At 40.8% G+C, this 13,013-nt stretch overlaps 3 protein-coding genes across 7 annotated transcripts in view; 1 reads left to right on the top strand and 2 right to left on the bottom strand.

Annotated features, from left to right (window-relative positions):
- Positions 1-372: 372 nt before the first annotated feature.
- Positions 373-4,374, bottom strand: c12h1orf174 (chromosome 12 C1orf174 homolog). Of its 2 annotated transcripts, XM_031286553.2 has the most exons (4): positions 4,147-4,374; positions 2,375-2,431; positions 1,674-2,051; positions 374-864 (listed from the first exon to the last, which is right to left on the bottom strand). In XM_031286553.2, the coding sequence occupies exons 1-4, from the start codon at positions 4,156-4,158 to the stop codon at positions 724-726; spliced, it is 588 nt and encodes a 195-aa protein (XP_031142413.1). In that variant the 5' UTR covers positions 4,159-4,374; the 3' UTR covers positions 374-723. The 2 variants fall into 2 exon arrangements, with proteins under 2 accessions (XP_031142414.1, XP_031142413.1); XM_031286554.2 differs by lacking the exon at positions 2,375-2,431 and having other exon boundaries at positions 373-864; positions 4,147-4,355.
- Positions 4,375-6,440: 2,066 nt separating this feature from the next.
- On the top strand, positions 6,441-9,232 carry b3gnt7l (UDP-GlcNAc:betaGal beta-1,3-N-acetylglucosaminyltransferase 7, like). Its single transcript, XM_031286534.2, has one exon. It carries the CDS (start codon positions 6,734-6,736, stop codon positions 7,967-7,969), a length of 1,236 nt encoding a protein of 411 aa, XP_031142394.1. The 5' UTR covers positions 6,441-6,733; the 3' UTR covers positions 7,970-9,232.
- A 2,011-nt stretch (positions 9,233-11,243) lies between these two features.
- cep104 (centrosomal protein 104) overlaps positions 11,244-13,013 on the bottom strand; it is a 47,931-nt gene continuing 46,161 nt past the window's right edge. For all 4 annotated transcript variants that reach the window (XM_031286496.2, XM_031286497.2, XM_031286498.2 and 1 more), the window contains one exon: positions 11,244-11,705. In XM_031286496.2, coding sequence (XP_031142356.1) covers positions 11,581-11,705 — 125 coding nt within the window. In that variant the 3' untranslated portion in view covers positions 11,244-11,580. The remainder of the gene's footprint in view (positions 11,706-13,013) is intronic.

The raw sequence follows: 13,013 nt of genomic DNA, 5'->3' as shown, positions 1-13,013 counted from the left end.
TTTTCCTTTTTGAGGATGGATACCCGAATCGGCCGGGTTTGGACAGATATTTAGAAATGATGTTCGGGTCAGGCTCGGTCACATCAGCGCGATAATTCATTGAACATTTTAAATTTCAAAAAAGCTTATTATGTAGGTGCGCCGCCTGTGTTAACGTGCGCTTGTTGCCCCGTGTGCGCTGATGCGCTCATCTGTTGATATTTTTGAATGCCTTCCTACAGTTGCTTAATAAAAGCGGGCTTTCCACACAAACAAACGTATGTGTCATTAGTATGAGAAAAACAACAGTATTTTAACTGTGTCGGGCTCGGGCCGGGTTCAGTTACTGCTCTGTTGATCCGCACGTGTCACCCCCTGCTGGAATTCAGATAGAATGCAGGTTTAAGGCACTTGCTTTGTCCATTAATATTAACAGTATATGGTTGTGACGACAGCTTATGTCGGGGTACTGAAAGCAGGTTTGAAGCAAATACACTCATACAATGATAGTAGGCTAACAGCAGATTTAGCTACAGCAAGTTCATGCCTCCCTTACTCAACTTCATCACCAGTGACTCATGAGCATCGCCACTCACGCTATATTTGAGAGAGCGTTCGGATTGAACGCAGCATCTGAACAGGTGCTTTAATTTGGCTGCTTTTTCCTGCTGAGCGTTGTACAGTATGTCCTTCAGCAGGCATGACTTTGAGTCCACAACAGTCAATCGGTGCAGTTACTCTTCACTAAGTGTCCCCTCTGTCATCTCGCTGCATACTGCTGAGGCCCGCCTCCTCTTCATCGCTGTCCTCTCGTGCGTAGTAATGCCGTCTCCTATTCTCCTTCTGAACATGGGCGGAACTCTCCGACGATTTGTAAGGGAAGTCCTGTGGAACACATTTTTTGTAATTCATTCAACGTGGACATGTTCTTCGCCAAGCAAATCTAGCTTCTGCGCTGCGACATTTAAAAGCTCTTTAGGTATCCCACACAAAGATCGTTTCATGAGTGCATACATGGATAGCATTCATGGTTTCAATAGTGGACTCAGTCAATTGGAAGTGAGGGTTTCAGAAGTCAGTTACTTAACAAGTGATGCAGGTACTGTGGTTATGAGAGCACCCTTTCTTTAAAGTTTGAGTTGATTTGGGGAATCTCTTTGATATTACTTTTACAGTTCAATCAATATCCTTTGGACTTATACCAATGCCCTTCAATACTAATAAGGACTATTCTCGGGTGGCAATTCAATGTCTTCACTCTAAGTTCTCACACATGCAAACAGGACCTATAAAATGGAGAGATATCAGAGCGAGCGTGCCTCATAATTTGAGTGGATGGATGGAAAAGTGGAGACACTTCAAATTGTACAATATGCACTCCTAGCACTGTAAAGCATTCTTGGTAAAACATACAATTTACATTAACATATTCATTACACACATTTAAAAAATTAAAAATATTGCTGGTAGAACACACGCCATAGTCACATGAGGCAACACCATTAAAGTTATCAAACTGTACATTTAGTTGGGTGCTGCTTTATCTATGTTTAGTGGGTGTCTTATCAACACAGCCCCTCCTACGCTGGCCATCAGTTGGGAAAGCTTTCATCTACAAGAACCTTTTGCAAGCAACATAATCCAAACTGAGTCACAGATTGTCCCCATTATAGAGATAAACCAAAAAATCTCACCTGTACAACATCCAAGTTTCCAAAGAACTGCTCCACAGGAAGAATCTGATTACTGTCGTCATCTGGGAAGATGTTTTTGCTGGTTTCTTCACAATCCATGTCCTCAGACTCCCGTTTGTCCCACACGCCGTTCACTCTGCAGCTGTCCAAATCCGGCCCCGTCATTAGTCCGTTTTCTTTGCCCTCCTGTCCCTCGAGCTTTGGTGATGCTGAGCATCTCCTCCTGCCTGCAGACTGGTGGCATTCACAGCTGATGCAGGAGAGGGTCTCTAGAGGATCGTCTGCTTTGCTGTAACCACTGACTACTGAACTGCTCTCTGCGGCTGGCTGTGTCTCTGGACTTTTCATACATCTCCTCCTTGTAGTAGAAGCCTGTGGCTGAAAGATAAAAGACCAGGGTTATGCAATTAACTATGATCATCAACATCCTTTGGTCTTATACCATGGTACTTCATCTAACTCCCGCAAGGACGCATCACATTGAATAGAGAGCCTAACGTGCGTGTCCAGTACAGTTCTCATATGCAGTTGTGAAAGTCTAGCCAGTTATAATTGTCCAGTTAAGGGGAAAAAGCATCAAACATGGTCTTTTTGTATACATTATTTGACTTCAGACATACAGTTAGAAACAACAGAACATAGCAGCTGTTAATACTTGCTCTTTATGCGGGCTGTTCTCCTGTATACAGGTTAACACACACCTTTCTGGAGCTGCTCTTCCTCTTTCTGGGCTTCAAGCTGTCAAGTTGACCAGGCATCTGCAAAGCAGCATAATGTGGTTTGTTTCATCCCATGTGGTAATAGGGCTGGGCAATACAGAGAAAATCAAATATCACAATATTTTTTACCAAATACCTCAATTTCGATACCACAACGATATTGTAGTGTTGACTATTGGTGCTTTCACAAAATATTTATACAATGTGATTTTTGATAAATAATCATTGGTAATGTGGATATAATGACAAAGTGGGTAAAGGCAAATAATAGAACAGTTACAACAGTCTGGTAAGTTCAGAAAATGACATCACTTTACTGTAATGCAGCCTTTAAAACCAGGAAAATACAACACTTATGCCATATCACGATATTACGATATCCAAAATCTAAGACAATATCTAGTCTCATATCACGATATCGATATAATATCGGTATATTGCCCAGCTCTATGTGGTAATACTCAATTATAGCAACCAGTTAATGAAAAAAGGTGGTTTCATTAAGCAGGGAGACTATTAAGCCCACCAAGCATCAAGCTTCCCTAGCTTTAGTGATATCACAAGCCAAGTAACGTTCCAAAACACAGCCCTTTAAGAGTAGGTTAAATTCAATTTATTGGTCTTTTTTTAATTTTATTTAGCATGTTAATGGTGTTATTCATGGTTTTTAGTCAGCCCTATGCTGTAAAGTAATGCTCCCAAGAAAAACACAAAATCAGGAGAAGACATGAATGGCCATATTAATTCATCATCTACTTTTCACTTTAAAAAGTAGATGTGGGAAAGACCTGCTGGTTTAGAATGAATCAGTGATTTATTGTTGCATCTTATTTTTAACTTTTTTTATGAGAATATGTTGAAAATTTTGAAATGTACACTCACGTGAGTACCTCTAAAACTACGATTTATGTGCTATAATTTTGAATCACTAGGATTGTATTCAGTCCAGCACTGGTTATGAAAATATTCATTCTGATCAGTTATGATTTGATACTATAAATAAAATTGAATTGAATTCTAATGCTTAAGATCTGTGGGGTCTTTACAGCACACAAGAGTACATTTGCGATGTTATCACGGCCTCCACTCTTTGTGCCTTTCACCAAACTACAGATTTTGAGTGGTGAGGGGAATGGAGTCAGATTTTGGATTTAGATAAGTGCACCATTTGACGTTTAAAGTTTATACATTTGTGAAACCCACCACGGCTCTGTACAGTCCCCTGAGCTGTTCATCAACAACCCTGTATGCTCCGCTGGCCAAACTCCTCCCACATTTTTTATATTATTATAACGTCACCAGCCATGACTCAAGACCTCGAGTAAACTCTGAATGTTATTCCAGTAACGTTATGCGTGTCAAATCAGTGCCCAATTGAAGTTAATAAAAAAACGGTTCATACTGTAACTAAATCTTAGGATAATACAATTGTTCCAGAAATGCAACTGAGCTTTCGACAATAATATGCAATGCGCATTGTTAGTAAATAAACCATCACGGCGGAAGACAACTAACGTTAACGTTAGGTCACGTAAGGTTAACGTTAATTCGCGTGGCACAAGAACGACTTTACCGTTGTCTGCAGTTATGGTAAAAAGCTAAGACTTTACCAAAACTAACGTTAGCTAAAGTGCCCGATAATTTATCTCGACATAGCAGCTACAAGGCTAACATGATAGCTATGAGCTGTAACTAACGTTCATTTACTAGCTAGCTAGCTGCCTGTTACTCAACTAGCTTAGCGAAACACCTACCTTGTGCATCATTTGCCGGCGTAATGCTTTTGTTTTTCAGCGACCCCGATATTCTTTAAATAAACTGGCTTTGGTTACAAATAACTATGCTTGTGATGATATGTGGCGTCTCCGCCTGTGCTGCAGTGTGCTAGTGTGGAGATGGAGCCGCCGTTTCCTGAGAGAGGTTCACTCTGAGGTCAGTGAGTCAATATTATGGAAGCCCATTTCCGCCAATGTGATGATTAAAAAAAAAAAAGATCCTGTTAGTCATTATAATGATAAACCTTCTCAAAATAACGACTATCAAAATATACTAAGTCGTTACATAACGTTACATATGCAGATACATATCTCATTATTTTAAGATACTATCTCATTATTTTTTAGATATACTAGTATCTCATTATTTTGAGAAAGTTTCTCATTATTGTGAGATACCATCTCATTATTTTGACATACTAGCTAAGTCATTATTTGGAGAAAGTTTCCCCTTATAATAGGTTCCTTGAGATGAGCTGCGCTTTGCCTGTAAAGTGGATGGTAGCAGCAGTAGCAGCAGGGGGAGGTGACAAGTAGGACAGTTTCCAGCCATTTTAAGCAAGGGGGTAAGCTTCGCTCCAGAGCTCGAATCTCCTATGGCGCCATTTTGATGCTACAAAGCGATCACCCGACGTTAGCATCCCATTGACTGCCATTCATTTTGGCGTCACTTTGACAGCGAATAACTTTACATCTGAAGCGTTTAAAGACTTTCTTTGTCCATTGTTTATTTCTAAAGAAACACGACAATGTATAAAATGCTCCATTACCTTGTACCTCACGTTATGGCTCCGTAGTATACGTTTTTGTAAAAATAGGCTAACGATTGTGTCATAACCACGCGACTTACTGTCGCATAGTAGAGGAATTACCGTATAGTACAGGAGAAGCTCGCAGGCAGTTTGGACTTACATTAGCTGTTTAAGTGTAATTACTAATGTTAACTAGCATTTTAGTTAGCAATAATTAGCCTGTGTCCACGTTATCTCCTTGCATATACCTACGCTCTCCTTCTCTGCAAGATTCTGAATGATTGAGATTTCTCTTGGCACAGCTACCAGAAGACTTACAACTTTCAGACACGTTGCTCACGTCACATTTACGTCGTTTCTCTCAGTTGGAGGCTGCGCAGTAACGCTCAGCGCTCACCGGAAAAGTGCTTCTAAAGGCCTTCACTGGTCTCCATCCAGAGCAACGGGATCTGTTGGTCCATTCTTATATACAGTCTATGATTTTAAGCAACGTTTGGTCTGTACAGGAAGTCACAGAAGCACTCAAGTCCTTCTGTATATCAGTTTGGACCACTGACTGTAAATATGAACAGTCTATGGCTTGGACACAGTCTCCAATTGTTTTGATTATGACCGAGTAGCCTGTTAAAATGCTGTTAGGCAATGTGTTGCTGATGTTAATATACAGCAGATCTGAACGTATAGTCTCTCTGACTACTAACTGTCACCATCAGCCACACAACATGTATTCAGCTGTTAATAGAATAAACTTTGGTTTGACTGGGTGGGGTCGTGTGAGGTGAGGTAACATTCCATAAAATGTCCACAAGAGGGTGGTAGAGTCTTTTTTTAATTCCACCCTCTCACAGTCATGTGATATACTGTGTATACTATGCTACTTACAGTTTGTGCCGTCTAGGAACAATAGAAATATTCTTAATAAAAAAAATAAAAAAATAAGTAGGCTTTATATCTTATTTGAGAATCAGCTTCAAAAATTAGCTACGTTGCAGTTGGCCACTTACTTAAATCACTAGCAGTAGGCCAAACAAAGTATTTTTTTTTATTATTATTTATTGCCAAATCCACACGTAAAAGTGCACATTTACTATTCTCGGACCCATCCCTAACTTGTATTTAAAAATTAAAAACTTTTGGTATAACGTTTTTTCTGTAAATGTGCATCAATATTTATTATGCTTTTGCTCTGTAGCCTACTGTTCGTTTTATATTTATGGCGCCCCATATATTTTTTTTCATTTTATTGTCGTAGGCTACCTTGTATCTTCTAGAATCTAGTCATGTGTACTCAATTAATAAAATTAGGATTATTGTTTAAATTATGTGTATTTTACTTCTGATTATTATAATGTCATTCAATGAAAAGCAATAGATAGACCAATAGAAAAAGTGTAGCTTGACGCTCGGCACTACAACGTGGTGGACACCTGGTGTGTGTGATGTGAGAAATCTGAAACCTGCTGGTTCTGGATCATTAGGGGGAGGAGATATTTAGGGGAAGGGGGGGGGGGGGGAGAGTATCCTGCAACAGGTCTCCAGTCAGTCCGAGACAGAGGACAGAGAAGCAACCCGAGGACATGTTTGGTATCCTGCATCATTTCATTGCACCAAGAAGCGATGTGCGACTCCACTGAGCGCCGTCATGGGCAAAAGGGGCCCCGGGGTCAGCGCTCTCACGTAGCCGAGGACGCAACCTCTGGTGTCCAAATGAGCAGGGACGGTGGTGATGGACTCCACTCGGGCGCACAGTTGTGAAACACTATGAAGGCAAAGGGTCCAGCATCTCAGGGTCTCTGGGCGCCGCAGTGAGAGCCATGGATCACTGTTTCCGGAGGAAGCGGGTCGGTCTGCTGAAACCCTTGCTGAGCCTGTCTCTAGTCTTTGCCTCTTTTCTCATGATCCACAAGCTGAAATTGGCAGAGAAGGACGGAGTGGGGGTTAAACGTATGAGGGATGCCGTTTGGTGCGGCTCCGAGTGTTTTTCATTTAAGAAGAGAGTCGTGAAAAATAGTTTGGGGAGCTCAGAGTCTCCAGTTCTTAGCAACGGACTGGATGCGCAGCGGGTCTCCAAAGGGACTCCGGCTTCCTGGGACGCGCAGGTTCTCAACTGCAGTGAGGACGCGTCGGTGAGGACCCAGGACTGGTTTGGGCGCTTGGACCCGAGATTTCACCAATTTGTTCTGCACAGACACTGCAGGTACTTTCCCATGCTCATCAACCACCCGGAGAAATGCGCGGATGGAGAGGTGCAACTCCTCATGGTGGTCAAGTCCGTTATCGAGCAGCACGACAGGCGGGAGGCTGTGCGTAAAACCTGGGGCAAGGAGCACACGGTGGATGGGAAGAAAATCAAAACTTTATTTCTTTTGGGAAGCCCGGCGACTGGAAAAGACACCAAGAACCTTCAGAAACTGATCGAGTACGAGGACATGATCTATGGGGACATCCTCCAGTGGGACTTCATGGACACTTTCTTTAACCTGACCCTGAAAGAGGTCAACTTCCTCAAATGGTTCAACATTTACTGCTCCGGCGTCCAGTTCATATTCAAAGGAGATGATGATGTGTTTGTGAACACGCACAACCTGCTGCAGCTCATCGACTTCAGAGTGGAGGAGCGCAAAGAGGCCGAGTTATTTGTTGGGGACACCATCTCCAAGGCGATCCCCATCCGAAACCGGCAGAGCAAATATTACATTCCCAAAGAGTTGTACGACAAGCCATATCCCCCTTATGTCGGAGGTGGGGGGTTTCTGATGTCCTCCCAACTGGCCCGGAGGCTCTTCGTAGTCTCGGAGGACCTGGAGTTGTACCCCATTGACGATGTGTTTTTGGGAATGTGCCTGCAGAAGCTACAATTGGCCCCAGAGATGCACCCGGGCTTCAGGACCTTCGGCATCACCAGACGCAGGGTGAGCCCCATGAACGGCGAGCCATGCTTTTACAAAAACCTCATCGTGGTGCACAAACTGAGCGCGCAGGAGCTGCTCAGGATGTGGAGCGTGGTGCACAACGAGGATTTGATTTGCGCTCAAAGGGTCTCCGTGTGATTGTCAATGTAGGCTATATAAAGGAAAGTAAATTAATTGACAAAAGCTGAACTAAATACACAGAAGACTTGTGTTTTTAATTTATCATACATGATGATATTTACACATCTTTGCAGAATCTACTGAGTCATGTAGTTCAGGGAGGGAACAAGTATGAAAAAAGAAATTCATCAAAACTTTTTTCAACATTCAATTTTCGCTGATAGATTTGATACTATACAGCACATCCAGATATTAACATTTTCTGTATGTCAATTTCAGAACAGGTTGGGTTTCCTCTCCACTAGTCTTACTGATTTACTTTTCCATTGTGTAAAACCACTACAACACAACTCCACAGTGTGCACACATGCCAGGAAGGTTTCTGATTCTTGGTGCCATTTCAGGTTGTACTTTCATCATCTCTATCATCTTAATCTGAGATCTAATGTTGATGTAGAGACATGGTTGTAATGGTTTTAGTGCGTGTTTGTGCAGGCATAAATAGGACTGGACTTTTTACATCCAGGTGTTCCTCTGAAACAGATGATTTAATTGTTAATTTCTGATTTTAGTGTGATTGTCAAAGTGAACTATATGGACTCCCAGCACGCTTTATGGAATGAATAACTGAATAGTTGAGGGATTATTTTGTAGGGGGGGGAGGGTTGTTGAAAAAAAATTAAACGATTTGATTGTTTTAAGTTAATATATTGTTTTATTCCACCTTTTAATGTTATTTTTTTAAGTGTCAATTCATGTGTGTATGATTTGCAGAGGCCAAAAAACAAAGAAACTAAACGGCTGTAATACTGTATGAATGTATGAAGTGATAATGTAAATAAAACTGGAGCTCTCTGTCAACTTTGTAAATACAGAATGAATGTTGCAGATTTATAGACATGTGAACAGCTGGAGAACAGCACATTATTGGGAACGATTTGGAATAAGATGTAAAATAGTACTTAAATGGTATCAGAAAGCTGCAATGTTCAGTTTAATGTGGCTTTATTTAAACAAATACAGATATTTTTGCAGAAAAAAATAGTCATTTGATGCCATACTTATTATTAAGAAAATACTAACTACTATGCACATAAAAACATGAAAAACATCCACTGTTGCAATAGTCCTCAATACAGAAGCACATTAAAGCCAATGTGATGGATTGGGAAGTTAAAACTAAATATACTCTCTTATATATCAACTGTCCTGAAGTTGTTTATTCAATAATATAACAGTGTTATCACACAAATCAGTAAGACATTTACCCTACTGATATTACAATTTGAAAAAGAATATTCAAAAACACCTCAGATATTTTAGCTCTTCTCGGCTGTGGATGAATCACACATATTTACAATCAACATCATCATAACACTGTGCAGTACAATATAAGTAGTAAAAAGATAGCATTTGTTATAAATCTAGCAAATTGTTGTGGTTTGTGATTGAATCAGTCACCAAGCCATTGAAGTGCTTAAAACGGTCAGTTGGGGTCAGCCTCAGTCATATTCAGCAGAAATCAAGTTTAAGAAAAATAGGTGCTACACAAATTCTACTGTATACAGTACATTCATGTCCATTATTTCATTTGAATACTTCCATCTACGTTGACTCTCTCACTGGACTAATAGAGCGTAGAAAACTGTGCTATCTACTCAAGATTGTCAACAGGCATTAAAGCGTAACTCTGGCCAAAATGCAATCTAGTGTCTTTTTGTGAATGTACCTGAGTCAAACTTTAGTTTAAAAGCATATTTAGGACGGAATCGCCACTTTTAAGATTTACCGTATTTTCGTTTTTCGGTCAAATGGTCTTTTGAATGATAGTGCTAGGGGCACTTTTATGCTAGCCTCAAAATAGCTATTTTTAAAACACTAAGAAGGCTCGACACAACATGAAACTTTGCTTGAAGTATCACCAAGGGCTCTACACCTTAACGAAAGCATTGACAACATTGTTTGTGTACACAGAGTTTACTAAAAAGAAAGGTTTTGAGCAACTCACGTTAGCAGTTGTTGTTTACGCTATCCGCCATTTTCCCAGTCAAAAATAGGCGATCTCCGAATGCGAATGAACGGACTCCATAGGAGGAAATGTCATTCTTATATGAGGCTCCTTTTTCAACTACAAGGTCAATATTGTGTTTCACTAATGACAAAACAACTAATTATCCGTGCATTTATATGGAACTAAGCTTTTGGAGCTTTCCATCTTTACTCTCCTCCCTCGACTATTTTTGACTGGCTCGATAGACGGCGACCGGAAGAACAACAGCTACAGTGAGTTGCTCAAAACCTTTCTTTTTAGTAAACTCTGTGTACACAAACAATGTTATCAATGCTTTCGTTAAGGTGTAGAGCCCCTGGTCATACTTCGAGCAAAGTTTCATGTTGTGTCGCGCCTTCTTAGTGTTTTAAAAATAGCTATTTTAGCATAAAAAAAAATAAAAGTGCCCCTAGCACTCCCATTCAAAAGGCCATTTGACCGAAAAACGAAAATATGGTGAATCTTAAAAGTGGCGATTCCGCCCTAAATATGCTTTTAAACAAAAGTTTAACTCGGGTACATTCACAAAAAGACCCTAGGTTGCATTTTGGCGAGAGTTACGCTTTAAGCAGAAAGATACATTAGGTCCATACTGTACTGAAAATTCAGCATCATCTATTTGGCAAAATGCTACTTCATTCCTTCACTCTCATTTATATACGACAAGAAATGAAAAGTTAAATGTAAACAGATGGCAAAGTGTGAAGCTGACAGTGAAACTACACTACACCTTGGCTTTAGGGTGCTGGAGTGTTGCCAAGGAAGGAAAGTATTATTCTGGTAACCTCATTCCTCCTCTCCCCACCCATCTACAAGGAGAGGAGTGTTTCGGAGTATCAGTTTCTGTCACTGTCCACTTGGTAAGATTTAGTGATTGACTACATATTTAATGGTACTACACTAGTTATCCATGGGAAGTGGTCACTTCAATTGTAGTTCTATTTATATCCTGGGTTTTACTGAAGAGTTTCTGGTCTAAATATTAAATACAATGCAAAAAAATAAGTTTATTTCTTTTGCTATTTTAACTTTAATAAAATGTTCACAATTATAGCAGCACTGCATAGCTTGTGTAGAACGGTTAGTTTACTAGCTTTGTCAAGTTGATACAATAACCCTAATGATGTCATAGTGATGTCATCAGGGTAATCTCAGCTTGGGTGTGGTGACGACACATTCATAAGAGAAAACCTGCATTGCAAACTGAAGGTGTAACGAGAAGATGCCATTAGGCTTTTTTTTTTTTTCTTTCTTTAATCTGTCTTTTGTGAGTCACCAAAACGTAATGGAAGTACAATTCCCCAACACGGTGACTCCCAATGGCAGTGATAAATAAAAAACCGAGCCATCCTGTGAGGACATATCATCAAACAGCACACAGTGTCTCAATAAGTGGATACAACACCATGCTGTAATGTTTGTACATAGGCTGATAAGACAGGGGTAAAATGTGTTAAACCCTATCAGATGTCTTTTCTAAAAGTTCTGATATGCAGGAATGTGGGTTAAGGAAATATGAGAGTGGGTTGGGGTTACTACAGCGCTGTTTGTTGCTTTTGGGCTCCTCTTCGAACCACTTTCAGTGCTTCCCTGGTGTATGTCCTCTGGCCAGGGGTGCTAGGGCTGGGATCCGGCTGCCTCGGCCCATGGCTCTGGCCCCAACCGACCAGGCCTGCATCAGCTTGGCTCCACCAACAGCCCTGCCTGCACTCGCACGCACACACACACACACACACACACACACACACACACACACACACACACACACATACACACACACACACACACACACACACACACACACACACACACACACACACACACACACACACACACACACACACACAAACACAATTGCATCCCCACAGTAAACCTTTATAGAACTTTAACATACACCCCCTCTGAAATTCACAGATCCTTTACCTAATTAAAAAAAAATATTGCCACTATAATACTCCATTACAAGTTAAAGTCCTTGAATCAAAATTGACTGTATTTTTGTAATGTACAGAAGAATTAACAAAGCCTGACATGAAGACCACCCTCACTAACATCATACAAAATTAATACGCTTTTATGGAATAAAACATGAATCATTAGGGGAAAAAAGGGCAGAGACACTATTTCTCACAGCACGTGCTATATATTCAATGAGTATGGCTCCTGTTTGGGCCATCATCTGTTAAGTAGATTAACATTAAAAAGATGTGTCAGGATCTGAGTGGCTGGGAAACCCTGAAAAGTAAACATATTTACTGGTGAGCCATTATCCCAGAGTGTTAACTCGTACGCTGTAGCAAAGCATGTAGGCAAAGCACTCACGAGATGATGGGCTTGGCTTATTTAAAAAGGATTTCAGGATCCGTAAGTCAACGGGGTTATGGCGCCTTGTGGCACCCCTGATGTGGAAGGTCAGCATGCTCCTGGAACTGCCCTCCTGCTCTTCTGACCTCGTCTGGGTCCTACCCATTGTTATCAAACGTGTTATAATCCTTAAGATTTCAGTCCCGGTTGATTTGGCAACACCTATGGTTACTGTGGTGGCAACGGGTGGTGTGTTTTTAATAATACAGCTTGCAGAGTTCAGTTCAAAATGATACATATAACGACCACTGGGGGTACCAAACACGCATTGTTAGTGACTGATGCTTTTTTTAACGGAAGACATTTGTCAGAGTAGGAAAAGCACAGGTGTAAATAATGAAATTATTAATGGCTGAATTCCATTTAGCTGCTTTGATTTCAGGCTCCTGATACCTGGCGTGCTGGCTCACTGTCACTGTCACTGGAACACTTAGGCTAAGTACAACGGAGCCCTCATTAGTATTGTCAGTACCAACACATGGCTTTTCCTACAGGATATAATGAAAACCTTAAGGAATCGGATCATAACTTAAATATACTCAGCAGTGATCCTCTATTGTAAGGTGGTCACTCTGGCGTCAAGATGGTTATTAGTGTAATATGAGACATCCCTCAACAAAATAATGGGCATCCAGACTAATACAACCC

This window comes from Sander lucioperca, chromosome 12, assembly GCF_008315115.2.
Source record: "Sander lucioperca isolate FBNREF2018 chromosome 12, SLUC_FBN_1.2, whole genome shotgun sequence".
NCBI classification, from domain to species: domain Eukaryota; kingdom Metazoa; phylum Chordata; class Actinopteri; order Perciformes; family Percidae; genus Sander; species Sander lucioperca.
This window is presented reverse-complemented; position numbering and strand designations above follow the sequence as displayed.